This window comes from Erythrolamprus reginae, unplaced genomic scaffold, assembly GCF_031021105.1.
Source record: "Erythrolamprus reginae isolate rEryReg1 unplaced genomic scaffold, rEryReg1.hap1 H_15, whole genome shotgun sequence".
NCBI lineage: Eukaryota > Metazoa > Chordata > Lepidosauria > Squamata > Dipsadidae > Erythrolamprus > Erythrolamprus reginae.
The window spans coordinates 754535-782176 of record NW_027248468.1 but is presented as its reverse complement, the minus strand read 5'-3'; the positions used below and the strand labels follow the sequence as shown (position 1 = coordinate 782176).

The 27642-nt window shown below is 43.7% G+C and overlaps 2 protein-coding genes across 3 annotated transcripts in view; both read left to right on the top strand.

The window, feature by feature from the left end:
• Positions 1 to 765: 765 nt before the first annotated feature.
• Positions 766 to 24151, top strand: LOC139155357 (activin receptor type-2B-like). Its single transcript, XM_070730488.1, has 10 exons — positions 766 to 846; positions 941 to 997; positions 3519 to 3670; positions 5850 to 5993; positions 16807 to 16950; positions 18060 to 18208; positions 20112 to 20226; positions 21179 to 21317; positions 22788 to 22918; positions 23957 to 24151. Exons 2-10 carry the CDS (start codon positions 964 to 966, stop codon positions 24149 to 24151), a joined length of 1203 nt encoding a protein of 400 aa, XP_070586589.1. The 5' UTR covers positions 766 to 846; positions 941 to 963.
• LOC139155358 (nuclease EXOG, mitochondrial-like) overlaps positions 23982 to 27642 on the top strand; it is a 63811-nt gene continuing 60150 nt past the window's right edge. The window contains exon 1 of one of the 2 annotated variants that reach the window (XM_070730490.1): positions 23982 to 24071. The gene's annotated coding sequence lies outside the window, so the exon portion shown is untranslated. Of the gene's footprint in view, positions 24144 to 27642 lie in introns of both variants that reach the window. The other variant, XM_070730491.1, reaches the window with a different exon arrangement.

Below are 27642 nucleotides of genomic sequence, written 5' to 3'. Positions count from 1 at the left end.
TCGCCTCAAGAAGGGCGGCATAGAAATGTAATTAATTAATTCATTGATTGATTGATTGATTAATAAATACAAGATAGAAACATAGAAGACTGACGGCAGAAAAAGACCTCATGGTCCATCTAGTCTGCCCTTATACTATTTTCTGTATTTTATCTTAGGATGGATATCCAAATAATATGATATAGATAGTCCTTGACTTACAACCATCCATTCAGCACAACTATTGCACCATTCCTGCAGTCACATGATCAGAATTCAGGCCTTTGGCAACTGGCCTGATATTTGCAATGTCCCAGGGTCATGTGATCACAATTTGTGACCTTCCAGCCAGATTCCAACAAACAAAGCCAAAAGGGGTAAGCCAGATGTGCTTAATTACCATTCAACGACTGGCGATTCATTTTAACCATGACAAAAGCGGTTGTAAAACCAGACAATTCACTTAACAACCATCTCGCTTAACATCGGAGGTTCCAGTCCCAACAACAGTTGTAAGTTGAGGACAACCCATGGCTATTATAACTATATTTTTGCTTCCTCTAAAGTTCCTTTCAAGGTTTGAAGGTCTCCCACCAGGAATTTTGTTCCTTTAACACCTCTTATAAAATACGGTGCATCAGCGAAATAGAAAAATAAAAAGGAATTTGCTTGCACGGTGAAGCAGGCCCAGTTGCGTGGAACAACACAGGGATTCACTGGCTTAGCTTCTTTTCTTTTGTGTTGTTTTAATGAACAGGGAGGAATGTGTGGCCACAGAGGAGAATCCACAAGTGTATTTCTGTTGTTGTGAAGGGAATTTCTGCAATGAAAAGTTCACTCACTTACCTGAACCTAATGACCCGCAAGGTAAGAGTCAAGAGTATAAACTTTTGAACCCAGTACAGTAAGTTTCCATCTTTGGTTTGTTTTTCTTTTTTTACAAAATGTAGTTTTTCCCCAGGTTCTGAGAAAAGGAAGCTGGCTATGAAAAGATATCAACAACGGTTGCAGAAATTGGGTATGTTTAGCGTAATGAAAAGAAGGGACTAGGGCTGACATGAGAACAGTCTTCCAGGATTTTGAGGGGCTACCACAAAGAGAAGCTATTCTTCAAAGCAGGACAAGAAGCAACGGAGGGGAAGGAGAGAACCAACCAAGAGATAAGGAGAAATTTCCGCACAGTTAACCCGTGGAACAGCTTGCCTCCAGAAGTTATGGGTGCTCCAACGCTGGAGGTTTTTAAGAAGAGAGTGGGCATCCATTAGTCTGAAATGCTATAGGGTTTCCTGCCTGAGGAGAGGATCAGACTATAAGACCTCCAAGGTCCTTCAAACTCCGTTATCCTGGTTAAATTAATGAATTTCAATGCAATTCTCTAAGATTAAAAATAAGAGAATTCCTTTCCATCTTAGAATATTCTGACAGGCTAAATGTTTGTTAGAAGAGCTGACTTTTAAAAGTCCATTGCTAGAGTTAAGAGGTTACAGTATGGGTCCTCAAACTTGGCAACTTTAAGACTGGTGAACTTCAACTCCCAGAATTCTCTGGGAGAATTCAAAACATGTGATTTTGATTGGTTGGTTTTTATTTTAGGTTAGGGCCATCTTTAACAGTAGGTCAGTTCACACTGCTTCCTGCAATTCTTTTAAGGGAATGCAGGCGGTCAAGCATTAGCCAGCATAGCTGGCTGGAGAATCCTGGGAACTGAAGTCCTCCAGTCTTAAAGTTGCCAAGTTTGAAAACCTCTGCGTTACAGGTTGAAAAGTCTATGACCAGAAAAAGAGTTTGCTCAACATTTTCATGGTTCTGATCCTCCTACTTTCCCCCCTGTTCTATATAAAATGTGATTTTGATTGGTTGGTTTTTATTTTAGGTTAGGGCCATCTTTAACAGTAGGTCAGTTCACACTGCTTCCTGCAATTCTTTTAAGGGAATGCAGGCGGTCAAGCATTAGCGATCTAGAAGACATAAAGTAATCCAGAATGTAGTGTCCATCCAAAAAAAAAAAAAGAACACAACGGTCTTCTTTGACCGACCAAACCCTACTCGTCTGCTCTTTGTCTTGATGAGAAATAGCTGACTTTAAAAAATCGAATCAAAGTTCTGGAGATCATTTAAGTAATTAAGCAAGCGAGCTTCTGCACTCCGTTGATTCAATAAACAAGCAAAATAGAGATGGTTTGATATAAGGAGGACAACAAAAAAAGAGATGAAATAATAAATAAATAAGAAACCGCAGGGAAATTTGGCGATGCCAAGATGCCACTTATGGACCTGGGTCAAATTCCTTAGCACAAGTATCAGGTCACATGTTTTGTGCGAATAAGAGTCATGATCTATGCTTCTTCATTTCAGTCTCACTGCAGATTCTTGCAGGTGTTGCTGTTCAGAACCTCTTGTTCTGAAGACATGGCAAACATGTTGAACCATCTTCAAAACAACTGCCGCTTGTTAATGACGCCCACTTAAGGGACAGTTGGTGGATATGACTGGATCATTATGGACCGGTGGACTGTTCATTCCTAGCTAAGCCACCACGCTGCAATTTCGCTTCAGGCTGCCAGCTGAATGCACTAATTATGGGAAATGTTGGTCCCTAATGGACCATTTTTTCAGGAGCCATAATCAAAACATTCTGGAGCCTGTCCGATGATGTATGCATGCCTCTCTAAAATGTTTTGATTGAAATAACATTTTAAAAAGCCACAATATAATGTTTCAGAAATTCCCGCCCTTTTAACTTGATTGAAGCTAAAGTTGAAATGCTCAGATCCCAAAATAACAGTCACTAGGTACATGTTACCTGTCTGGTTATGCAATGAAGCATGGGGTCTTATGCAGAAACTCAATTTTCCCCTCCCCCACTTCACCTCTCTTTCAAATTGATTTTTTTTCCTGGGAGAAACAAAATGTATGGTAGAGCTTTTAAGCACTATCATTTTGGGGGGGAAGAATTTTTTTTCCGGGACTCTTCATAGAAGGAGAGATAAAGATATTGTGGAACTTACCAATGCTTAAGAAAAGTGCAGCGGTTATTAATATGGGCAAGTACTAACCCTCACGTCTAAATTCTTTGAAATAGTCACGTTAGGATACAGGTAGACCTCAACTTACAGCAGTTCGTTTCGCGATCATTCCAAGTTACGACGGCACTGAAAAAAGTGACCTGTGACCATTTTTCACCCTTAGAACCATTGCAGCATCCCCCCCGTGGTCACGTGATCAAAATTCAGACGCTTGGCAACTGGCATGTACTTACGACGGTTGCAGGGATCATGTGACCTTCTGGCAATAGGGAAGCCAGGTTCATTTATCAACCAGGCAACTTAACAGCAGCAGTGTTTTGCTTAACAACTGTGGCAAGAAAGATCTCAGTCTGGGACAAAACGTACGCAAGTGCCTCGTTTAGCAACAGGCATTTTGAGTTCGATTGTGGTTGTAAGTTGAGGACTACCTGTGGCTTCTACCTTGCCTTGAAGGCAAGATCCTGGAGACTGACATTTGTACCTGGTCTAAACAAGGTTACTCTTTTCTTTCAGTGGTTTATGAACCACCGCCTCCAAACGCCTCCCTGCTCCACGTTGTGATCTACTCCTTGTTTCCCATGACCGCTCTCTCCGTTGCAATCTTGCTGGCTTTCTGGATGTACCGTCACCGCAAGCCTCCCTATGGTCACGTCGATGTCAGCGAGGTATGTAAGATGGGAGAGGTTTCTAGTCAAGTAGTTATCTGCTGAAGGAACTCAGTGCTGTCCTTCATTCCAGCGGCGTGAAATAAATCGAATATTTATTCACGAATCCCAGCAACCAGTTAGGTCCCACAGAGTTGGCCTTCTCCGGGTCCTGTCGACTAAACAGTGTCGTTTGGCGGGACCCAGGGGAAGAGCCTTCTCTGTGGCGGCCCCGGCCCTCTGGAACCAACTCCCCCCAGGGATTAGAATTGCCGCCACCCTCCTCGCCTTTCGTAAGCGTCTTAAAACCCACCTCTGCCGTCAGGCATGGGGGAACTGAGATATTTTCCCCCCTAGGACTCTACAATTTATGCATGGTATGTTTGTATGTATGTTTGGTTTTATAAATAAGGGTTTTTTAGTTGTTTTAGTATTGGATTGTTACATGCTGTTTTTATCACTGTTGTTAGCCGCCCTGAGTCTACGGAGAGGAATGGCATACAAATCAGGTAGGTAGGTAGGTAGGTAGGTAGGTAGGTAGGTAGGTAGGTAGGTAGGTAGATAGATAGATAGATAGATAGATAGATAGATAGATAGATAGATAGATAGATAGATAAAACTTGAGCATAGAATGCAATGGCTGAGCGCCTGCAGATGTGGAACTTGGAGAACTGACAGTCCCGGTTTGAGACCTAAGTACCGATGCAACAGGGCGAGCTACCATCACTTCCTCCAGTTCCTGCCCATCAGGACTGTCTCCTGCCTCAGACATCCCAATGGCTGGTTAGATCCCACAGGGTTGTCCTTCTCCAGGTCCTGTAAGCCAAGCAATGCCGCCTGGCGGGGCCCTCTCTGTGGCGGCCCCGGTCCTCTGGAACCAGCACCCCCCATAGATTTGCATTGCCCCCACCCTCCTGGCCTTCTGAAAGGCCTCAAAAGCATGCCTTTGCTGGCAGACCTGGGGCCGTTGAGCGTGAACTCTTTGCTCCAACTGATAGTATGTTTGGTTGAATGGTTATTTAAAAATTCAAAGTTTTCAATTTTGTATTGTTTTAATACTTTTTTTTACGTTAGATTTTTAAATCGTATCATTTTTATCTTGTACGCTGTCCTGACTCCACTGGAGAAAGGCGGCCTATAAATGTAAATAAATAAATAAATTTATTATTATTATTATTATTATTATTATTATTATTATTATTAATAGCCATTACTACCACCATTGTTGTTATGAGCCACCACGAGTCTCCAGGGAGATAAGTCTAATAAATTATTATTATAATTATTATCATTATTGTCATCATCATCTAACAGTTAATAATAATAATAATAACAACAATAATAACAACAACAACAATAATAATAATAATAATAACTCTAGGGCATAGGGCCCATCTCTGTCTCTTGGCCAAGGGAGCCACTGTTGTTATTGGGCCAGTATGGTTATATGCCAAAGGCGCATGGAATGCTCTTAAACGTTACCTGTTATCTACTAGTATTTACATGCTTCGGAACTTATGTATGGTTTCAGTTGCATGACTATTTTTATAGGGTTTTTTAAATTGTTTTTTTAACTATTGGATTTGTATATTGTGTATTGTCCTGTTGTGAGCCACTCCGAGTCCTCGGAGAGGGGCGGCATACAAATCGAATTAATAATAATAATAATAATAATAATTATTATTATTATTTAGATTTGTATGCCGCCCCTTTCCGTAGACTCGGGGCGGCTCACAACACAATAAAACAGTTCATGACAAATCTAATAATTTACAATTTAAAATTTAAAATAGTTAAAATAACCCATTTTTTAAGCAGACATACCTACAAACATACCATACATAAATTATATAGGCCCGGGGGAGGTATCTCAATTCCCCCATGCCTGACGACAGAGGTGGGTTTTAAGAAGCTTACGAAAGGCAAGAAGGGTGGGGGCTATTCTAATCTCTGGGGGGAGTTGGTTCCAGAGGGCCGGGGGCCGCCAGAGAGAAGGCTCTTCCCCTGGGTCCTGCCAAACGACATTGTTTAGTTGACGGGACCCGGAGAAGGCCCACTCTGTGGGACCTAATTGGTCGCTGGGATTCGTGCGGCAGAAGGCGGTCCCGGAGATAACCTGGCCCGGTGCCATGAAGGGCTTTATAGGTCACAATATTTCAATTTTATCTGATTCCTCTCGCCCCCTATCTTTCTCTCCTAGGATCCAGGACCCACACCTCCTTCTCCAACGGTTGGACTGAAGCCGTTGCAGTTGTTAGAGGTCAAAGCCAGAGGTCGTTTTGGCTGTGTCTGGAAAGCACAATTGATGAATGAATACGTGGCAGTGAAAATCTTCCCCATACAGGTGAGGAATTCCAATAAACAGCTGAAGCAAAGTAAAACAGTTTACAGATTTCCAGGTTAGCAATTTTATCAAGAGGTCCATGTTTTAAGTCTTCAAGATGAGTAAAGTCTGTAGCAATGTGACCCAAACTTGACCACTTGAACTTGAGCCATATTGGCGGGGAAATTCTGGGAGTTGAAGTCTACATCATTTAAGTATTGCCGCGATTGAGAAGCACCTATTATAAGGTAGGGAAAACTCAACTTGAAAGCTTGATGGTTTCTCCCTACCCCAATCTTATACCAGACAAACCGGGGGTTATTTTCACACTTCCTTGGGGCTGAGTTACAGTTTCTCCTCCCGTGAAGGTTCATTGCTCTTGTCCCTGCTTTTCTCAGCTACATCTCCCTTGTTTCATGGTTTGAAACCCGGTTGCACATTTCAGAACCTAGCCAAATGGCTTGAGGGTCTGTTTTGGATTTCACGCTAAGCCATTATTTATTCTGTAAGTGTGCGGGCAGCCTCTGTTCTATGCACAAGTGAATGGCAATAAGTTCCCAGCTCCGTGAATCTGCAAGCATTTTATATATTGCTGTTTTATGTTATTTATCTTGGCAGCTTCTTCAGGCACGACAGCGGGGATAAAATATTTCAAATCACACTTCCAAGGCACGTTGATTCCAAAGTCTTGGAACCGTATCCTAAAGCCTTTCCACAAATTGCCAAAGGATTGTAATTTTTTAATGCAAGAAGAGGGAAATCGTTAAATCTATGGCTTGTCGTTGCCTTTAATCTCAAAAAGATTGCCCGTCCTTGCTAGAATTAAACATAAATAATGGATTTGGCAAAAACCTGAAACTCTATTATGTCCAGATTGAGAGGAATCATTAGAAACTTTATTCCTCTTTCCTGGGTCATCTAAGAAAACAAATTTTACTCTACCAGGTAACAGGTTTTTGATAGCTTAAGCTTCTGCGAGACATTTATCATACAAACTTAATGTCAAATATGTAAAACGGAATATGTTTGGAACCATTTATTACAGGGAGTCCTCAATCTACCATTCATATAGTGATTGTTCACAATTACGTCGTCACTGAATAAAATGACATGACCATTTTTCACAGTTGCAACCTTTACAGCAAATTGCCAAACAATTTCAATACCTAGCTAAATGGTCACGTGATTAAAATTAAAATGCTTGGCAACTGGCGTGTACTTATGACAGTTGCAGTGTCCCAGGGTCATGTGATCGCCTCTTGTGACCTTTTGACGAGCAAAGTCAATAAGTACACTGGATTCAATTAACGCCTGGGTTACTAACTAAACAACTGTGGTGATTCACTCGAACAACTGTGGCGAGAAAAGTCGTAAAACGGGGGAAAGCCCACTTAACGACCGCTTTGCTTGGCAGTGGAAATTTTGGGCTCAGTTGTGGTCGTAAGCTGAGGACTATCTGTATTTGTCTCATTTCACATACTTCTTTTCTGGTTCCTGTTTTCCTTTAAAAAAAAAAAAATCCACTATCTCCTCCACAAATAAATCAGAAAACAGAATGCGAAGGAGGAAGCAGATAGCTGCTCCCTCATTAGCGCATATTTCACTGTGGGAGACAGAACATGTAATCAGGAGGCTGCACAGCCTTTGATCCTGGAGGTCCAGAGGACGTCCTAGCTTTGCTACTTTTCCCCAGCTGACAGTGGGGAGTTTGAGCCAAAGCAGTAGCTAAGAGAAACAACAAGCATTAAAAAAAGCCACATGTGAACCAAAAGCAGAAACATGGGCGGCAGTCCACAAATCTTAAAGTTGCCAAGTTGGAAGACCTCTGATTTAGAGCCTGCATCTTACAAGGTCGGTAAAACTGAGGTCCCAGATTGTTGGGAGCAACATAAAACAGTTTTTGAAAGGGCTACCGAGCATTGTGAAGCGGTGTATAAGTGTTTCGCTAGAGAGTTCTCATTTCTATTTTCCATATCTTGTAGCTACGGAAACATATACAGGTACAGTGATACCTCGTCTTACGAACTTAATTGGTTCCGGGACGAGGTTTGTAAGGTGAAAAGTTTCAAGATGAAACAATGTTTCCCATAGGAATCAATGGAAAAGCAATTAAAGCGTGCAAACCCAAAAATCACCCCTTTTGCCAGCCGAAGCGCCCGTTTTTGCGCTGCTGGGATTCCCCTGAGGCTCCCCTCCATGGGAAACCCTACCCCTGGACTTACGTGTTTTTGTGATGCTGCGATTTTTGCGCTGCTGGGATTCCCCTGCAGCATCGCAAAACCACGGAAGTCCGGAGGTGGTATTTCCCATGGAGGGGAGCCTCAGGGGAATCCCAGCAGCGCAAAAACAGGTGCTTCATTGGCAACAGAAGTCCGGAGGCGGAGCATCCCAGTGGCGGCGGCTTGGGTTTGTATGGTGAAAATAGTTTGGAAGAAGAGGCAAAAAAATCTTAAACCCTGGGTTTGTATCTCAAAATGTTTGTATGATGAGGGCTTTGTAAGACGAGGTATCACTGTATATGTATATGTTTCAAAATATAGCGGTTCGTTTTGTGACCATTAAAAGATACACTGGCACTGAAAAAAACCTAACTTTGGGTCATTTTTTCCACACTTAACGATCATTGCAACATCCCTGGGATCATATCATCAGAACTTGCGACACTTGGCAACTAGTTCATATTTATGACGGTTGCAGTGGCCTGGGATCATGTGATCCCCTTTTGTGACCTTCAGACAAATAAAGTCTATGGGGAAGTCAAATTCACTTACCTACTAGTATAGAATAGAATAGAAAAGAATTCTTTATTGGCCAAGAGTGATTGGACACACAAGGAATTTGTCTTGGTGCATATGCTCCCAGCGTACATAAAAGAAAAAGATACATTTGTCAAGAATCATGTGGTACAACACTTAATGATTGTCATAGGGGTCAAATAAGCAATGAAGAAACAATCAATATTAATAAAATCTTAGGATAAAAGCAACAAGTTACAGTCATACAGTCCTAAGTGGGAGGAAAAGGATGATAGGAATGATGAGAAAAACTAGTAGAAATAGAAGTGCAGATTTAGTAAAAAGTCTGACAGTGTTGAGGGAATTGTTTGTTTAGTAGTGATGGCATTCGGAAAAAAACTGTTCTTGTGTCTAGTTGTCTTGGTGTGGAGTGCTCTGTAGCGACATTTTGAGGGTAGGAGTTGAAACAGTTTATGTCCAGGATGCGAGGGGTCAGTAAATATTTTCACCACCCTCTTTTTGACTTGTGCAGTATACAGGTCCTCAATGGAAGGCAGGTTGGCAGCTATTGTTTTTTCTGCAGTCCTGTGTTATTAACCTAACAACTGCAATTGTGTTGTGGCTTGAATGTCATCAAATGGAACAAAACTCACTTAACAACATAAATGTTGGGGCTCAGTTGTGATTCTAAGTTGAGGATTACCTGTGTCTGGTTTTCAATCAACTTAACCCAATGTTTCCCCACTGTGGCAGCATGAAGACAAATGGATTTCAAACACACACACACACACACACAAATAAATTCTCTCGTCATGTTGGTTGAAGAATTCTGGAAGTTGAAGTCCACATATCTTAAATCTACTGCAGTTGAGAAACACCATTTTAGATGTCATCTTCACCCAAACCATGATTTAGGCCATACTTGTGTAGTTTGCTTTATTCACAATCTGTAATCGTGATTAAGCTCTGGTTTCTCACATTCATATCATCAGAATTGTTGGTCAGCTGACTTTCTCCACTGCATCTGGAAGGAGAGTCCAACATGGGTAATAAACCAATCCTATTGGTAGAGACTGAGTTATAATTAGCATAATTTTAGCTACCGCCCCCTTACTGCTCCCATGAGCCCCAGTTTTAAAAACTCAGTCTAAGAGTAGAGACATACTGAGTTTTACTCCTGAGGAGTGTTATTGTTTTATTAATTTTTTTACATGTATGTAACATTGAAATTGTAATAAATTGATAGAAATTGACCTGTTTAATCTTGTGCTTTGTCTTTCAGGAAGAAGGAACACAGAAGACAGATGAACAGGAGAAGGGGTCTCTGCCCTCCGTGGGCAGCACCCCCAACGATCCTCCTTAGGGGTTTTGCATTCCCTCCGTGGGAACACCCCGTAGAGGAGCACCCAGCCTGGGGTCCCTGACCTCCGTGGTCAGACCAGGGCTGTCGGCTGAAGGTGGAGGGGTCCGCCCCCTCCACTGGGTAGCCTGAAGGCGCTGTAGCGAGGCTCCCAGCAGAGAGCGGAGCTGCGCCTCTCAGCTGTTCGGCGGCCGCCGAACAAGCCGCCGCCGCCGCCGCCGCCGGCTAGGAAGCCGCAGGGCGAGCAGAGCGCGCTCGGATGGCCGGGATCGGTGCCGAGATCACCGGAGAAGCAGCGGACGGCTGCTATGGCCACAATGGGGGCTGGAAGCCGCAGCGCTCCCCCCCCACGCCCCCCCCGGAAGGGAGAAAAAGCCGCGAAAGGCATGGGGGCCGCCATCTTGGTTGCTACTTGCGCAACCCAAAGAGCGGTAACCGGAAGTCCTCCGACAGCTGGTGAGCGCGAAGAGGCTATATGCCCAGTGCGCATGAGCAATTGGCCAGGAAGACGGTGGCCATTTTTCTTCTTGACTCTGAGCCAGCAAAATTGTTGTGCCACGAGCCTGCAGGCCCAAAGGATTCTTCAGTTACCACTACTGTGAGTACATGGAAGAACAAGTGGGAACCGAGAGGGCTACCTCCCCTACTATGGCCAAAGAAAAGCCCAAGGGGAAGGCTAAAGAGAAGTCTAAAACTTCACAGGCCTCAGCTTCGGCCTCATCCATAAGGGAGGCCGAAAAAACGCATTAAGGCCCTTGAGAAGAAGCTGGAGGCAGCCTTACAGGCCTCCCCATCTACAGTACCACTGGGCCAGAGGCAGGCAACACCAGAACAAGCCACCACGCTCAGCTTTGGCCTACCTGAAGGGGACTGGTCACCAGATAGGCACTCAGCTATATTGCCTCACACCATGTCTTCCCCAGGCCCCTCATGGAACAGACCAGGGTCAGCTAGCCAGACTGGAAGGAGTTCCATGGGCCCAACAGCCACATTCACCCCCACAGCGGCGGGACTGAGGGCACAGGCAAGCACCTGGCAGGACATGCCACCAGACTTGCAGGACCTTATTGCAAACGTCTATTCACAGGGCATAACAGCCGGGGCCAACAGATATGCTCAGCAACCATCTCAACCAGGACAGGTCTGGTCAGCACCGCCCCCCTCAGGCTTGGGGTCCTTATCTGAGGAACCACTTATGGGAGAGGACAGTGATAGGGAGTATGAGCTCTCTGAGGATGAAACAACTCCCGAGCAACCCCAACCGGTAGGCCTGTTTAAGCCAGCCTTGTTCAGGACTCTGTTGTTTAAGGCTAAACAGGTAATGAACCTACCAGGTACAACCAAGACACCGGAGGATTCAGAAAAGACCCCGGATGCCTTGCTACAGGAATCCCAGCCTGAGTCTGAGCATTTCCCGGCATCAAATATTTTTCTGCAAGGAGCCAAGCGCCCTTGGCAATATCCAGCGGCGGCTCAAGGCCCATCCAATCTGGAGCGTCGATTTTACACGTTCGACGAGGAAGTGGAGAAACTCCTGGAGTTCCCGCCCATCGACCAACCGGTAGTGACTTTGGTCTCCAGCGCCCTGGTACCCTCCGAAACAGGAGAGAGCCTAAAACCGGAGGACCGGAAGGCAGAGATACTCCTGAAAAAGGGACACCAGATGGCGGGATGGGGATTCAGGGCAGCAGCGGCCGCTTCATTTATCAACAGAGCTTCCCTCCGGTGGATACAAGAGATGCAATCTCGCATGGGACCAGAGGACGGCAGACTACGCCAGGATCTGGCTAAACTGCGGGCCGCGGCGGAATTCTCCGCAGATGCCACGTTGCACGCTGCAAAGTTTTCCAGCAGGGGCATGGCCACCACACTTGCGGCCCGCCGTCTCCTGTGGCTCCGTCATTGGCCTGCCGATTTGAAGTCCAAATGGAGACTGACATCAGCCCCATTTCAGGGATCTATGCTCTTTGGAGATATTCTGGACAAGGTCCTCATTGAGGACAAGGACAAGAGGAAGGTCCTACCCAGAGCAGGCAGGCGGCAAGACCGGAGGTCAGCGCCATATTCAAGGCGCCAAACACCCCGCTGGGACAACACTGCAGGAGCAGGCCAGAGTCAGAGACCGTACACACAGGGTCAGTACTCCAACCAAACCTTCAGAAGCGACCGGGGGTCATTCCAAGATCGATCCAGAGGCTACCAAGGTTCGAGACGGCCCTTTCGAGGGAATAACCAGAGGGGCTTCCGCCGCTCAAAGTGACTCGGCCACCCAGTTTCCTCTCGGCGGGAAGCTCCAGCACTTCCACGCCTCTTGGTACGCCACCACCACAGACCAATGGGTCAGGGCCACGGTGGCAGGGGGACTATGCCTGGAATTTGTGGGCTTACCCCCCAGCCGGTTTATACACTGCCCACAAATCAGGAAACCGCAAGACAAGCAGCGGCTACAAAACGAGATCGCTCATTTGCTGGAGATTCAAGCAATAGAACCGGTTCCACAACACGAGCAGGGGAAAGGATTTTACTCAAGAATCTTCATTGTCCCCAAAGCCTCGGGAGGCTGCAGGTTGATCCTCAACCTAAAACAACTCAACCTCTTCATAAAGTACCGGCGTTTTCGCATGCATTCGCTGCAAACTATTTTGACCTCCATCAGATCACACGACCTGCTAACGTCTATCGACTTAAAGGAGGCGTATCTTCACGTCCCCATACACACAGCACACCGGAAGTACCTACGGTTTTGTTCAGAAGGGATGCACTTCCAATACAAAGCCATGCCTTTTGGCCTTTCGTCAGCCCCACGGACTTTTACCAAGCTCCTGGACGCCCTGACGGCACACCTGCGATCTCAATCCATCAGACTGATGGCGTACCTGGACGATATCATCATACTGTCCAGGTCGCCAGCGCAGGCAACCAAGGACCTAAACCGGACCATACGAACCTTGGAGGATCATGGCTTTACCATCAATCTGGAAAAGAGCCAATTGGTCCCCAATACCAACCTTTTACATCTGGGAGCGGTCATAGACACCTTGGCGAGCTCAGTCTCACTCTCCCCAGAAAGAATCGCAAATATACGACGGTTGATGGCCGAACTCAACCAAAGCAGACGGGTTCCCATGTCACTGTTGTCAAAAGTGTTGGGAACCCTAGTCTCGACTATAGGGATTGTGCCTTGGGCCAGACACCATATCCGAGACCTACAATGGTTCCTACTACCGGCGCAAAGGGCCAAGGTGAGTCACTCACACCGGCAGACACGTATCCCACAACAAGTCAGGGTCTCCCTGAGATGGTGGACATCAACCGCAATACTCAGAGGTTCCTCCTTTCAAACACAAGACAAGATGATCCTCACTACAGATGCCAGCCTTTACGGTTGGGGAGCTCACATCGGCCCCCACATGGCGCAGGGCAAGTGGTCGGTAGAGGAATTGACACCTATAAACATCAACTTCCTCGAACTCAGAGCGGTCTTCCTGGCGCTCCAAACCTTCCAAACTATTGTCCAGGACAAACACATACTAGTGCTTACGGACAATGTGGCGACCAGAGCCCACTTGAACCATCAAGGGGGTACCAGGTCGCGCCGCCTCATGGACGAGACGGCGAAACTTTTCAATTGGGCCGAACTTCACCTAGCGTCCTTGTCCGCAGAGCACATAGCCGGGACCACCAACACCCAGGCGGACTGGCTCAGCAGGTCTACACTAGACCCATCAGAGTGGAGGCTGGATCCGGCCCTTTTTCAACAGATATCGCAAAGGTTTGGGACTCCATCTGTGGACCTGTTCGCCACTCACCGAAATGCGCAGACCCCAAGGTTCTATTCACGTTTCCCGGAACCGAGATCGGAAGGGGTCAATGCCCTACGGTCAGCTTGGCCGACAGGACTACTATACGCATTTCCCCCAGTGAACCTGATACCAAGGGTCATAGAAAAGATTCTCCAGGAAAGGGCAGAGGTCCTGATGGTGGCGCCACACTGGCCACGTCGGCCGTGGTTTGCCGACCTGATGGCTCTGTCATTAGAACCACCGTGGAGGATGCCAGACAACATCGTCACTCTCAGCCAGGGGAACCTGTTCCACCCGGATCCTCAGTGGCTACACCTAACCGTCTGGCACTTGAAAGGCACAGATTGAGACATCAAGACCTGCCGGAGAAGGTCATCGATACCATTCAGGCTGCTCGACGTCCCTCGACCTCCAGGATATACCAGGCCACATGGGCGGCCTTCTGCACCTTTTGTGACAAGGAGGGCAAGAATCCCACGGGAGCATCGGTAATTACGGTGCTGGAATTCCTGCAAGCAGGAATAGACCGGGGTCTAGCCCCTAACACGTTGAGGAGACAGGTGGCAGCACTTTCTACCATGATTCAAATACCAGAGGCTCGTTCGCTAGCTCACCATGCGTGGGTAAGAGACTTTATACGGGGAGCCTCAAACTCACATACACCACCGGTACGCAGATTTCCCTCTTGGGACCTATCACTCGTACTCAAGGCCTTGACAAAACCACCTTTTGAGCCTTTGAGATCAATCCCACTTAGGCTCCTTTCCTTGAAGACAGCCTTCTTAGTAGCGGTCACATCGGCACGCAGGGTGTCCGAGATTTCAGCACTCTCAGTGAGACCGGACTTATGTATATTTTACCCGGACAGAGTAGTGCTCCGTTTGGATCCGTCGTTTGTTCCCAAGGTGAATACTCTATTTCACAGGAAACAGGAACTTATATTACCGGACTTCTGCGCGCATGGAGACCATCCATCCGAATTAAGATGGCATAAGGTCGATGTACGGCGAGCTATAAAGATTTATATCAGGAGAACTGCAGAATTCAGGAAGTCAGAAACCTTGTTTGTTTCCTTTGCACAACACAGGATGGGACTTGGACTATCTTCCAAATCGATAAGCCGTTGGCTAAAGGAATGCATCATGGAAGCCTACAGAGCGGGAGGTCACGACCCTCCGCAGGGCTTAACAGCTCATTCAACCAGAAGTGCAGCCACATCGGCGGCCTGGACGACACAGGCCTCTATAGAGGACATTTGCAGAGCTGCTACCTGGGCGGCACCTACGACATTTATTAAGCACTACAAGTTGGACTCATTTGCGTCTGCTGAGGCAGCGTTTGGTAGACGGGTGCTACAGAAAGTGTGTGCATCTCCAACGTCCCAGTCCAGACCTTCTCCCTCCCATGGGCAGTAAATCTTTGGTATATCCCATGTTGGACTCTCCTTCCAGATGCAGTGGAGAAGACCCGTTGTACCTACCTGAACGGTCTTCTCGATGCACTGGAAGGAGAGTCCAAACCCACCCGACTAGTTGAAGTTCAGAGACGTCGGAGATGGGAAGTTACAGTTAATTGTATTAATAAAATTTGGTTATCCTCTTACACCTTTTCCTCGTTTTTAAAACTGGGGCTCATGGGAGCAGTAAGGGGGCGGTAGCTAAAATTATGCTAATTATAACTCAGTCTCTACCAATAGGATTGGTTTATTACCCATGTTGGACTCTCCTTCCAGTGCATCGAGAAGACCGTTCAGGTAGGTACAACGGGTCTTCTATCCCCTTTAGTCCTTCAGGCATAAAATGAATTATTCAACTAGGGCACACACACACACACACACACACACACACACACACACAAGCCTCATATATCTGTTATTCCAGCTTCTTTTTACTTTACTTTTCTTTCTTTTTTTCCAGAACACTATTTCTTAACTTCAGTGATTTTAATTGGCTGGCTGAGGAATTGTGGGAGTTGGCCCACTTGACACAATTCGAAGTCATTGAGGTTGAGAAACATTGTTCCAGGACAACGCAGGGTGGAAGCGATGTGAGAGTATCGGCTTCCTGTGCCTTTTCTCCAATTTTCTAAAATTAAATTCAGGAAATGCAGGGGAAGCCCTTTTGTGTCATCTGGCCGAGGTAGCGGTCTGAAGGTTAACCAATCATCTGCGGATCAATCATCATTGTCAGCCATACCTGTTTCTGAGCAAAGCGTAGCGTGTTTAAAATCGCAAGGGTTCAATTCTCCCCTTCCCAATATTTGTTGATTCAATCTCTACAGCAAACTTAAATCCATTTGCAAATACGAAAATGTCAAAGTTATGGAAAACTAAGACGGAGTAAATGCAAAGGTGGTCAAATTAGCAGGACTATTTTTATTTTTAATTGATGGAGATAAATAGATAAAAAGATTCTGCTGCACGGAATCCCAGCGACCAGTTAGGTCCCACAGAGTGGGTCTTCTCCGGGTCCCGTCAACTAAACAATGTCGCTTGGTGGGACCCAGGGGAAGAGCCTTCTCTGTGGCGGCCCCGGCCCTCTGGAACCAACTCCCCCCAGAGATTAGAATTGCCCCCACCCTCCTTGCCTTTTGTAAGCTGCTTAAAACCCACCTCTGCCGCCAGGCACGGGGGAACTGAGATACTCTTTCCCCCTAGGCCCTTACAATTTTATGCATGGTATGTCTGTATGTATGATTGGTTTTTATATAATGGGTTTTTAACTGTTTTTAGTATTGGATTATTATTACATGCTGTTTTATTATTGCTGTTAGCCGCCCTGAGTCTCCGGAGAGGGGCGGCATACAAATCCAATAAATAAATAAATAAAAAGCAGCATCCTGGTGGTTGCAACATCACCAAGGTCTAGGGATGTCACTTGTTCTCTGAACAGATTTGCTTGTTTCTCCGCTTTTTAACCTTCTGCTGCCTCCTCTAGGACAAACAATCTTGGCAAAGCGAGAGGGATATCTTCAGCACCCCTGGAATGAAGCACGAAAACCTTTTGCAGTTCATTGCGGCCGAGAAGAGGGGATCAAACTTGGAGATGGAGCTATGGCTGATCACAGCTTTCTACGAGAAGGTAACAAGTTGGTTGATGCTAGGTTGATGTCAAAAGGATCAAGAATGCATCTAGACTCTTAGGAGAAAACTCCACTCTCTCAGCTCATTGGCAACACCCAAGGCTTCTCCTGCAGATCTAAGCACAGGTGGTCTTTAACTTAAGGGTGACCACTTAAAAGACTGTTTGAAATTCCTGAATACTTACTTGAGGGAAAGTGGAAGCATGGGGTGGGGTATTTACAATCTGGATTCAAAAATTTTTACCTGCCCTGGTGGTCACACAAACAGACTTCGGCTCACATTAATAGCCGTTTGCTATCATTTGACTGCATTTGATGGTGCTTTTGTGAAAAAACCAGCATTTACTTTCAGTTTTTAACCAAATCCTCTCGTCATGAAACATTTGGTTCTCCCTGGTGACTGCAGTGAGTCACTTCACTACCAAAAAGGTCAGTCGCAGGGCATTAATGAGTTCTGACCATGATAGGCAGGCTCTATTATGGCCATAACTCGAAGACTACCCCTACGTGGGCCCAGTCATTGTAGATGTATTGCCGTAAACTCGGCAGCGGCCAAACAAATTGAGCATTAATTTTCAAATACAGTACCATTTATTCCCGTTGGAGGATATTTAAGCTTGTGTTTAATTCTCCCCTGCAGATGAATGTCACTGGCAGAGAAGCAACCTAGAACTAAGGAGAGATTTCCTGACAGTTAAAACAGTTATTCAGTGGAACGGCCTGCCTCCAGAAGTTGTGGGTGCTCCAATGCTGGGGGGTTGGGGAGTGTTTTAAGAAGAGAGTGGACAGCCATGAGTCTAAAATGATACAGGGTTTCTGCTTGAGCGAAGGGTCAGACTAGAAGGCCTCCAAGGTTCCTCCCAGATCTCTCTTAATTCTGGGCACTTGTCGTGCGTGCATTGTATGCAGAATCATGCTTTTAGAACTGGCCCTTGGGCTGACTTCCAGAGAAAGCATGCTTAAGATTCCTGCTTTAAAATACTGGCTGGGCTCACAGTAAATGACACACAGACACACACATACACAGAGGCTGGAGTAAGGAGTCACGGATCCAAATTGGAAAAGGGTGTCGAAGAGTCGTGGATATCACCTAGGTTTGTTCCTGCAGGGGTCGTTGACGGACTATCTGAAGGGGAACGTTATCAACTGGAATGAGCTCTGCCACGTGGCGGAAACCATGGCCTGCGGACTCTCCTATCTGCACGAGGACATCCCTTGGTGCAAGGGAGAAGGGCATAAGCCTGCGATAGCCCACAGGTAGGTCCCGTTTTTGGTCTACCTAAGCACCCAAAGTTTGTTTAAAATATTTCTACATGTCTACATATCTCTTCGGAACGGAGCTCAAGGTGATATATTGATCGCTCCCTCTTCCAATCTTAAACAGTATGTATTCCTCACATGAATTATGAGTTTTTATATTCAAGGGAATTAACGGCTTTTTATGGGAACTCTAGCCTGCTCCTTTGAGATAGAAAGCTAAACTGCTGGGGGGGGGAGGGGGCAATGAGGACTGGGACGAACACGGACAGGGGGAGGGCAGTCCAATGGAACATCCCAAGTCACCTGGGAGCTTCCATGCTGGTTGTACCAGGATTGTTTTAGCCAATAGAAACCTGCAGAAAAGGTTCTACTAACTAATCTAGGAATTGAAAACTATTAACCCTAGCTTTTTTTGTGTGCTCTGCCATGCTGCCCCCTAGTGGCACTTAATTTCAGATGCCATAAATCCATTTCAAACATACTCCACTCGTCATTCATGTATTGGAACTACCGTTTCCTTCAGTGGAGATATTCTTCCTATTCTTTCATCTGGGCAAAAATGAATGGGAGGGGACAGGAGGAGGGAGAGGAGAAAGAAGGGAAGAAGAGAGCAGGAAAGGGAATGAGAAAAATTGGTGACCCTGTCCACAACTCTTAAGATACTCTGGGAGAATCCTTAGAATACCCACCCTCTATTTTAGAAATGATATTAGTCTTTCCAATCCCTGCAAAAGGGAAAGGTGGCTTGTAAAACATTGCAAACCCAAAATATCTGCAGCTTTTCTTTCATTATCCAGAAAACAGACCTCTCATCGGCAGCTTAGGAGAACACACAAAGCTACGGCTTACTGAATTCAAACGGGGGTCCGAATAATGAAAGGATTTGGTTGTTGTGAATTCTGTAGCCTAATCCCCTTTCTCTTTTAATAAATCTGGATAGGGAAGCCTCTGTGAGAATCTTGGTTTCGGGTGTACTTGGCTGTCAGAAGCTTGACTAATCTGGCATAAGGTCTCTGTGATAGTTTATCTCCGCCAACTTTAACAGCTTTAACGTGTACCCGGTGCCTGGGAACTATCTTTTCCCTTTTCTTTCCCTCCTTGAAAAAGGAAACGAAACGAAACAAAAATTTGTGGGTCGGATGGAGGGAGTGGGGTGACAATTTTCCTTCGGGATACTGGGCACTCTGGGAATTCACTGCGTTTGCCCTCCACCATTTTGTGAGCTCTTTCTCTCCATGGTGGCATCTCTCTTCGTAACGTATTCTGACAGAGCATTTCATGGGGGATTTTTTAAAAAAAACACCACGCAGAATCTGCCCTCATTAATTATATTGCTTGGCCCTACACTTGTCCTGTGATCCAAGCGGCTGGGACACCACAGTCAATTAAACTGATGGCAAGAGAATTATAATGCCTGGCACACGTGGGTCTACCATCTGCTGCCTCAAGTCTGTAATTTAATTATATTCAGATCCTTTCTTTATTTTTTTCCCCGTTCTCTCCACCACCCCTACCGAAGGAAACTCCAGGAGTCGCTTAATAAGCACAAGGGTTTAATTTAAGAGGTAGATACGGAAACAATGCAGCTGAGTAAAACTCCAGGTAGAGACCAAAACCCAAGGCAGCATTCTAGATGCCAAGCTTCCTTTCTAGGAAAAAGCTGGCAAAGGAATTAAGAGTACAAGCAATAAGAGAAAGATGCCATTGCATATAACTTTTGTTAATTTTTGCCTGGATATTATCCTCACTGATTCCCCCCCCCCCCCCCCATTTTGTATTTCTCATAAATTGGGTTTGCATCCACCAGTTGATGACATTGGTGGCAAAAATCTCACATAGATGGTTTTACCTTGGATATTGATGATGAACTACATTAAATTTTCCTTTCTTTTCTTTGCAGGGATTTCAAGAGCAAGAATGTGCTGCTGAAGAACGATTTATCCGCTGTGCTTGCTGACTTTGGACTGGCTGTACGCTTCGAACCCGGAAAGCCTCCAGGAGATACTCATGGACAGGTAAACCTGCAGGTTAGCTTATACTACTTCGCTTCGCAGATCGAATTTGGAAGGTGGGTCCAGAGGAGACAAATCTATGCTATTGTCACATATAGTGTCTAGCTTCTGTATTTTGAAAAAAACTAGTCACCATTTTTGCCTGCACATGGTAGCGTACAATTTGTCCTTCCTTGGCGTCATTGTAACTCTGAACAGTCGCTGAACAAGTAGTCAGGAAGTAAGAACTACCTATGTTCTTTTGGAAGCATCAGCAAGTCCATTGATCTTGTCAAAATGGTGAAGAATGCATTGGTAGACAATTCAGTGTCTGTCAGTAGAATAGAATCTTTATAGCTCAAGGCTCAACTATGGGGTCCTTGATGTTCTCTGGGCTTGGCTGTTTTCTTACAGATGTTTCATTACCCTGCTGGGTAATTTCATCAGTTCTACTAATTAATGGGGTTGTGGGGGTGGGCAGGTGCTGTGGAGCACAGGTGTGCAGGGAGGTCCATGCCACAGAGTATAAGATCCTTGGGGGGAAAGCAGTGGAATCAACCTCTGACCTTTCCTGCTGGCGTCCCCATTGACTGCTCATGGGAAGCCAGTGGGAGAGGTTGCAAAGGGCAATCATGGGACCATTGGCTCACTACGTCATAATTGCGAGCGGGAAACCCGAGCACCCAGATTGTGATAACGCTGTGACAGCTGCAACTTCACAGACCAGTTGTAAGTACCCTCATTCAGCAACATTTTAATTCTGAACAGTCATTGAACAAGGTGTGATAACCTGAGGACTACCTGTAGTCAAGGTAATATGAAAAAAATTGCTATTACTTCTGCTTTTTTCTCCCCTCCTTTTCCTTATTCCCTCTTTCTCTCTACTTCCCTCTCCCCCTCCCTTTTTTTAAAAAAAAGAACCAGAGCTTGAAAGTATGGGTTTAGTTCCAGTAACTGATTCCTGTGTCTATTATAGGTGGGAACCAGAAGATACATGGCTCCTGAGGTGCTGGAAGGAGCAATTAATTTCCAGAGAGATTCCTTCCTCAGAATTGATATGTATGCCATGGGCCTGGTATTGTGGGAGTTGGTTTCCAGATGCACAGCAACTGATGGTGAGTCCCAATATCCTTTTTACATACTGTCTTTGCTTCCTTAGAAATTAGGAATACTGTATGTCCAACCCATTTGGGGTTCGTTTATGAAGATTTAATCCAGAACGCCTGTGTGGTTCTTTTCCCAGGGTAAAGATATTCCAAGTCACTCAAAATATTTCCCATGCCTATATAGACTATCTAGTCCCATATAATGGAAACTGTTGAAATTTGTAAGTGTTTTGAGACATTTAAATTGCAGTATATGATGTCTTTCTTAAAGTAACAGACTTTTGTTCAAAGCAGAAGATTTAGAGAAAGCTAAAGGTTTCATAAACTTTGCTTCATCTACCAACTTGAGACCACTGAGACCAAGGTAAGTTATTAGAGAACTTAGCCTCAATTTAGTTTTATTATTTGGATGTTTCAGGGCCAAGTAAATCTAAACAATTAGATTTTGGCACATACTAATTTTATAAGTGTAATTTCTTTAAGAGACAGCTGGAATTAATAAGCTAATAATAATAATGAGGACCCGGATTCTGGGGGCAATATGCTGGCTCTGTTAAAAAATGCTATTGCTAACATGTTGTAAGCCGCCCTGAGTCTAAGAAGGGCAGCTAAAAAAATTGAATAAACAAATAAATAAATAAATAAGTGAAATACCAAACAGGATATGCCGGAGCCATATTTATGAGCATGATCTTGTAATGAAGAAAAGTAAGGTTTGAATTATCCAACAGCCATGGGATGGAGATTATTACCAAAATTTGTCTCGGGGATCTTCCTAGGATTCACTTTTTGCAAACTCCAATTAAAGCAATTAAATTAAACTAACCTGAATTAAACTAATGATTTGATCCTGAAAAAGGTGTTGACTTGTAGCATATCAACATGGTATATTTCTTAGTTTCAAAATAAACCCAAAATAAATGGGGGAGGGGTAAAAACCGCAGAACAAAAATATATAAAAATGATACGAATCTGAAAAAGAATAATTCTCCCTTCCCCTTGCTTTTGCCAAATTCTTGTAGTTCAACCTCTGTCTTTTAGAGCATCTTTCTTAAAACATCCTGTCTTGGTAATCTATCTCTTGGCGAACTAATAAGAATACAGTAAGCAGTTCTTTAACCAGCTGCACAGAGTTCATTGGAAGACAGGCAGCTATATAAACATTTTAACTAAATAAACAAGCATCACAGCTATTCCTTAAGGAGGAAGTGAGCACATGTACAGGCAGATTATAATGGTGAAGGGAGGGAAACAGACCGGGAGCCTTGTCTGATTGCCCCTATGGAGTGGCAGAGCTAGGTAGATGACTAAGTTTTGATTTGCAATGTCCATTGAAACAAAGGTGCCAATAATCAGTTTATATTTGTGTGAAGCATACAGCTTAATACAGCAGTGAGTGAGATGCCAATTGGTTGGAGCTGCCTGTTGGCTCCAGGGATCTGTGTCTGGTAGCAATGTCCTCTTTTCTTGCCAAAATAGGTCCCGTGAGCGAGTACTTGCTGCCTTTCGAAGAAGAAATCGGCCAGCACCCATCTCTTGAGGAGTTGCAGGAGATTGTGGTTCATAAGAAGCTGCGTCCTGTGTTCAAGGACCATTGGCTTAAACACCCCGTAGGTCCTTTTTGATGTTTATATTTCCCCACCCCCAAATGTCCATGGCTGGGTGGGCAAGTGTAGTTTAGTAAAATTCAATTCAGGCAGCCCTCAACTTATGAGCTAGATTTCCATTGCTAAGAAAGAAAGCTGTTCAGTGAGTGTTCCAACCTTTCTTGCTACAGTTGTTAAGTGAATCACTGCAGTTGTTAGTAACACGGTTGTTAAGCGAGTCTGGCTTCCCCCCTTGACTTGTCAGAAAGTCACAAAAAATCAATCACATGACCCTGCAACACTGCAACCACCATAAACATGAATCAGTTGCCAAGCCTCCAGATTTTGATCATGTGTCATGGGGATGCTGCAACGGTTGTTAAGTGTGAAAAGCAGAGTGCCAGTGTAACTTTGAATTATCACTAAATGGATGGTTTCAATTTGAGGACTACCTACAGTTTCAGGGTACCTTCTGCTTCATGTTTCAAGAAGCAATTTCTGGTTCTTTTGGTTGACCCATCAGTGTGATGCCTTAGCATACTTTACTGGCACTTTGGGTTCTTCGGCAAAACTGCGCCATGGCCAAAAATGGGTTTACTCAACAAATATGACATTTGATTAACAATCATGGCATTTGAGCCATAATGACACAGCGGTTAGAGGTGCAGTACTGCAGGCTATTTCTGCTGACTGCTGGATGCCTGCAATTTGGCCGTTCAAATCTCACCAGGCTGAAGGTTAATTCAGCCTTCCATCCTCCCGATACAGCTTAGCAAGGACTGTAAAAACACTGTGAAGCAGGTATATAAGTGCTATTGCTATTTGTTTAACAATCACCAGTAGTAAAAGCTGGTCAGTCACAAGACTGACACGTTTTGTGACTGTTAACAACTTATAACTGTAATGGGGAGGCTGCATTATGCGACCTATACAATCACATCCTGAAGCAACATCGGTCCAGTTTCTCTGGCTAAACCCTCTTTCTTTTCTTTCTTTCTTTCTCTCTCTCTCTCTTCCTTTTTCTTCCTTCCTTCTTTCCTTTCTTCCCCTTTGGACTTGCAGGGCATAGCGCAGCTGTGTGTGACAATTGAAGAATGCTGGGATCATGATGCGGAAGCCAGACTGTCAGCCGGTTGTGTGGAAGAGCGCATCGCCCAGATTCGCAAATCAGCCAATGGTAGTACCCTCGACTGCCTTGTTTCCATCGTGACCTCTGTCACCAACGTAGATTTGCTGCCCAAAGAATCAAGTATCTAAATCCTTGTTTGCCTTTTTTTTTCCCACTGGTCTTTTCAGACCCAGTGGTGGTTGGTTTTTTTTCCGGGAAAAAAAAATGCAGAATTCAACACACACACGCATACATATACATGAATGCAGCTGCTATTTTCTTGACTTTTCTTGCTATTGTTATTATTTGTTGTGTTGTTGTTGTTGTTGTTTTGATTGAATCAATTTACCAGCATATTGCTCTACTGTATTGACAAGAGAAAAAAAAAAATAAGAGAAAGACATCTGTTTGAAAGCGTCCAGGTGCCGACTAATGAATGCAGTTACAGTGCAGGTACCTCAAAACCTCAGTGAATTCTCTTCGTTTCTTTTTCAACCTGTTTTCTATTCTAACTAACCTGCAATTTTTACACCAAATATCAGTGATAACAAGGAAACGACCTACTCATCTTATACATGCTGCAAAATCAAGACTGTTCCACGAGATCACACCTCTCAAAAACGGATTCCCCCCACTCCTACTACTTTTTCCTTTCCCTTTCCTTTCTTTTCTATTTTAGACAGTGAGCTTAAAAGAAAAAAGAAAAAAAAAGAAAAAAGCAGATGTGTCTTTTACGGGTCGAACGGGTGTTGCGTTCTTTGAGGGGGGGGGAGTGATTGAGTTGAGAATATTAACTCTGATGGTAGAACTGAAAAAGAGACGTCAGGGCTGGGTGGGGAAGAGACGCTGGACTTTTGCAGCATTTGGAGAAACAGTGGCTAAAGAGTTACTTCTCAGGAAAACAGTCAATGAGAGGACGGGCAAGTTTTGAGGCATATTAAACTGCTACAACATGCAGAAAAAGTTGGGTCACAAAATCACTGATACAAATGGATTCTTAAAATATCTCAGGCTTGGGTAATATTAAATGAAACCAACCCTTTCTATTACATTTATAAGTTCAGAGAATGAGGTCTTAGGATTCAATAACTTCAGATTTCCTCAGTTGTTTTACAGTTCTAGGCAATTGTCTTACAGTCCTAAATAATTTTTCTGCCATTTTAATTTTTAAAAAAACCAACCACAAATATACACGAAAGATAACAAACATCTAACCTGGAGTTCCTTAAAAAACCCAGTGTATCCAGTTATGCATTGGCGTTCAGTATTCGATGTCATTCATAATGTGAAACAGTCTTTATTTGAAGACTCACTGAAATCAGTAAAATTTACTTCCAAGTAAATATAGCCAGGACTAATAAAATTCAATATCTCTCTTAGATCTTAGTATCTGCAGGGCAAATGTCAAGGTTGTTTAGCTGCTATGACTATCAGGCATTGTGAAGGAAGAGAAACATTCCACATTAAGGATACAGAAATGCCATCACCGATTGTCCCCAAGTCTTCATGGGAATGTACATGTGTTTATTTTTTAAAAAAAATCAAGATGGCAGCTGTGATCATGGCCATCTTAAATTTTTTGACACCTTCTCTGGACACATAGTCCTTTGGCAAAAGTCATGGTGGTCGAATACAGTTGTCTATTTTCCTTTGATTGTTAGAAAGAATAGGTATAGTTTAGGCCAACGTTTCTCAGCGTTGGCAACTTACATATTTTATAGAGTTCTCTTGCTAAGTATTCTTTCACACTTTACACAAATTCCTTTGTTTTCAATATAGCTCACAGCTGGTTGAAATTGATCGGTTTTGATTTTTTCTTGATCCTTCATTCTCTGAAGACTGTCACCCAACTTTTTCGTCTTAACAGTGGTGCATATTTTCAATACTCTTAATTCTACTATGCCATAAAATCCGCTCTAGTCAGTGAATACTCCTAATGCTGCCAATATAACATTTAAATATTTTTTTAACCTGCAAAACATGCAATGATTTATAAAAAAAAATAAATTTAGAATACACATACACATGAAGTGGCTTTTGAGGTTTAACTAAAAAAAACAAACAAACAAACCTTCATGACCACAGACCACCTCAAACCAGAAATACCTCAAAATTTTCTACTTGTATGAGTTTTATTATATATTTTGTTAGTTGTGTTATCTTGGAGTATGTAAATTTTAATGTAAGTTGGCTTTTATGAAAAGGGAGTTTTAAAAAAAGAATAAAAAATAAAAAAATTCCCCAATCTTTTAGAAAATGCTACTATTTCTTTTCTTTTTCTTTCTGTAAAGCACCATTGTAAATAAATGTAAACAATTTTAGAGGAATTGGCTATTCCTGGACATATTCACCATTACTTGTGAAGGCTCGTTTCCATTTTTAAAAAAAATTGGTGGGAGTAGTAGGAGCACAAGTTATTTTAGTAAATAATTATTAGTATAGCATTCCCTTTATAAAATATTTTCCCCCAGGAAATGCTAATCAAATTATTTTTTTTAGATTTGTTATTTAGCTATTGGTTGACTGACACCCAGTTAACGCAATACAAATTTGATCATTCAGTAAAAAACACAAAGGTTGCAATGCAATTCCTTTCCCCCAAAGCATTTTAATTAACCATAGGAGAATCTCAGAGCAGCTTTTCTAACAAATTAAGAACAGCAAAAGGAAACTAATCTTGCTAAGCGGGCATGTGGAAGCAGAGGGTGCCCAAAACAAATTGCCTTTTTCACTTTGTAAAACAAGAGGAGGGTTGATTTTGACTGCTTAAAAAAATAGTTTCACTCTGTATGTTTCTGTATCTGTTTCGAGGGGGTGGGGGGATTGAAATTTGCGGTTTTATGCTTTTCTTGGGAAACAGCAACCTCTCTAATAAGGAAGCAGAAATACTGATGCTTCTCTTTGCTCAATGCTTGAATTTCTAAACTATTTAAGGTAACCATGAACAATCCTGAAATAATGTTAGCTTTGCTTTTACATAAATTAAAATTAATTGAAGATGAGTTAATTTATTATTTCAAAAATGGTTGGAGATGGCAAATGCAGACACCTTTTCTGAACTTCAGGAGTTGGCCTCTGTTAGGGAACAAGTGGTGACATATATGTGATCGTGCAGATACCATAATGTATACTGTATATATTTTGTCTCAGGTGTCCTGCAACTTGTACATAATGGTGGCATTTGCAGAATTACATCACTGTGCAGATGTCATTTTGGTGTCAAAGGCAGCCTCTGCAGGCGCCATGAACTTCTTGGGGATTTATTCAATATTTGTCAGTGACTAGTATATTAAAAGACTAATTTTGCATATGATTGACTAAACAGGACAATAGTTTTATTGGTCATGAACTGTCCATTTTTCCCCCAGAATAGACTTTTATCGTTTATCACTCTGTATTATTATATCAAGATTAAGCATCTGATTGATTCGGAAACTTGATTTGGCATTGGCTCTCTTAAGAAAAAGAAATCTTAAAAGAATCAAGTTATTTAATGCATTCAGACAATGCAAGAAAGTGGTTGGCACATTTGCTCTACAAAGCCTCAAGCCACTGTGGAGAATCAAACTAAGACATGGTGGGACCTACCCATGTATTGTGACTTGCCAAGTTATTAGCAACTCCTTTGATTTTTGCAATC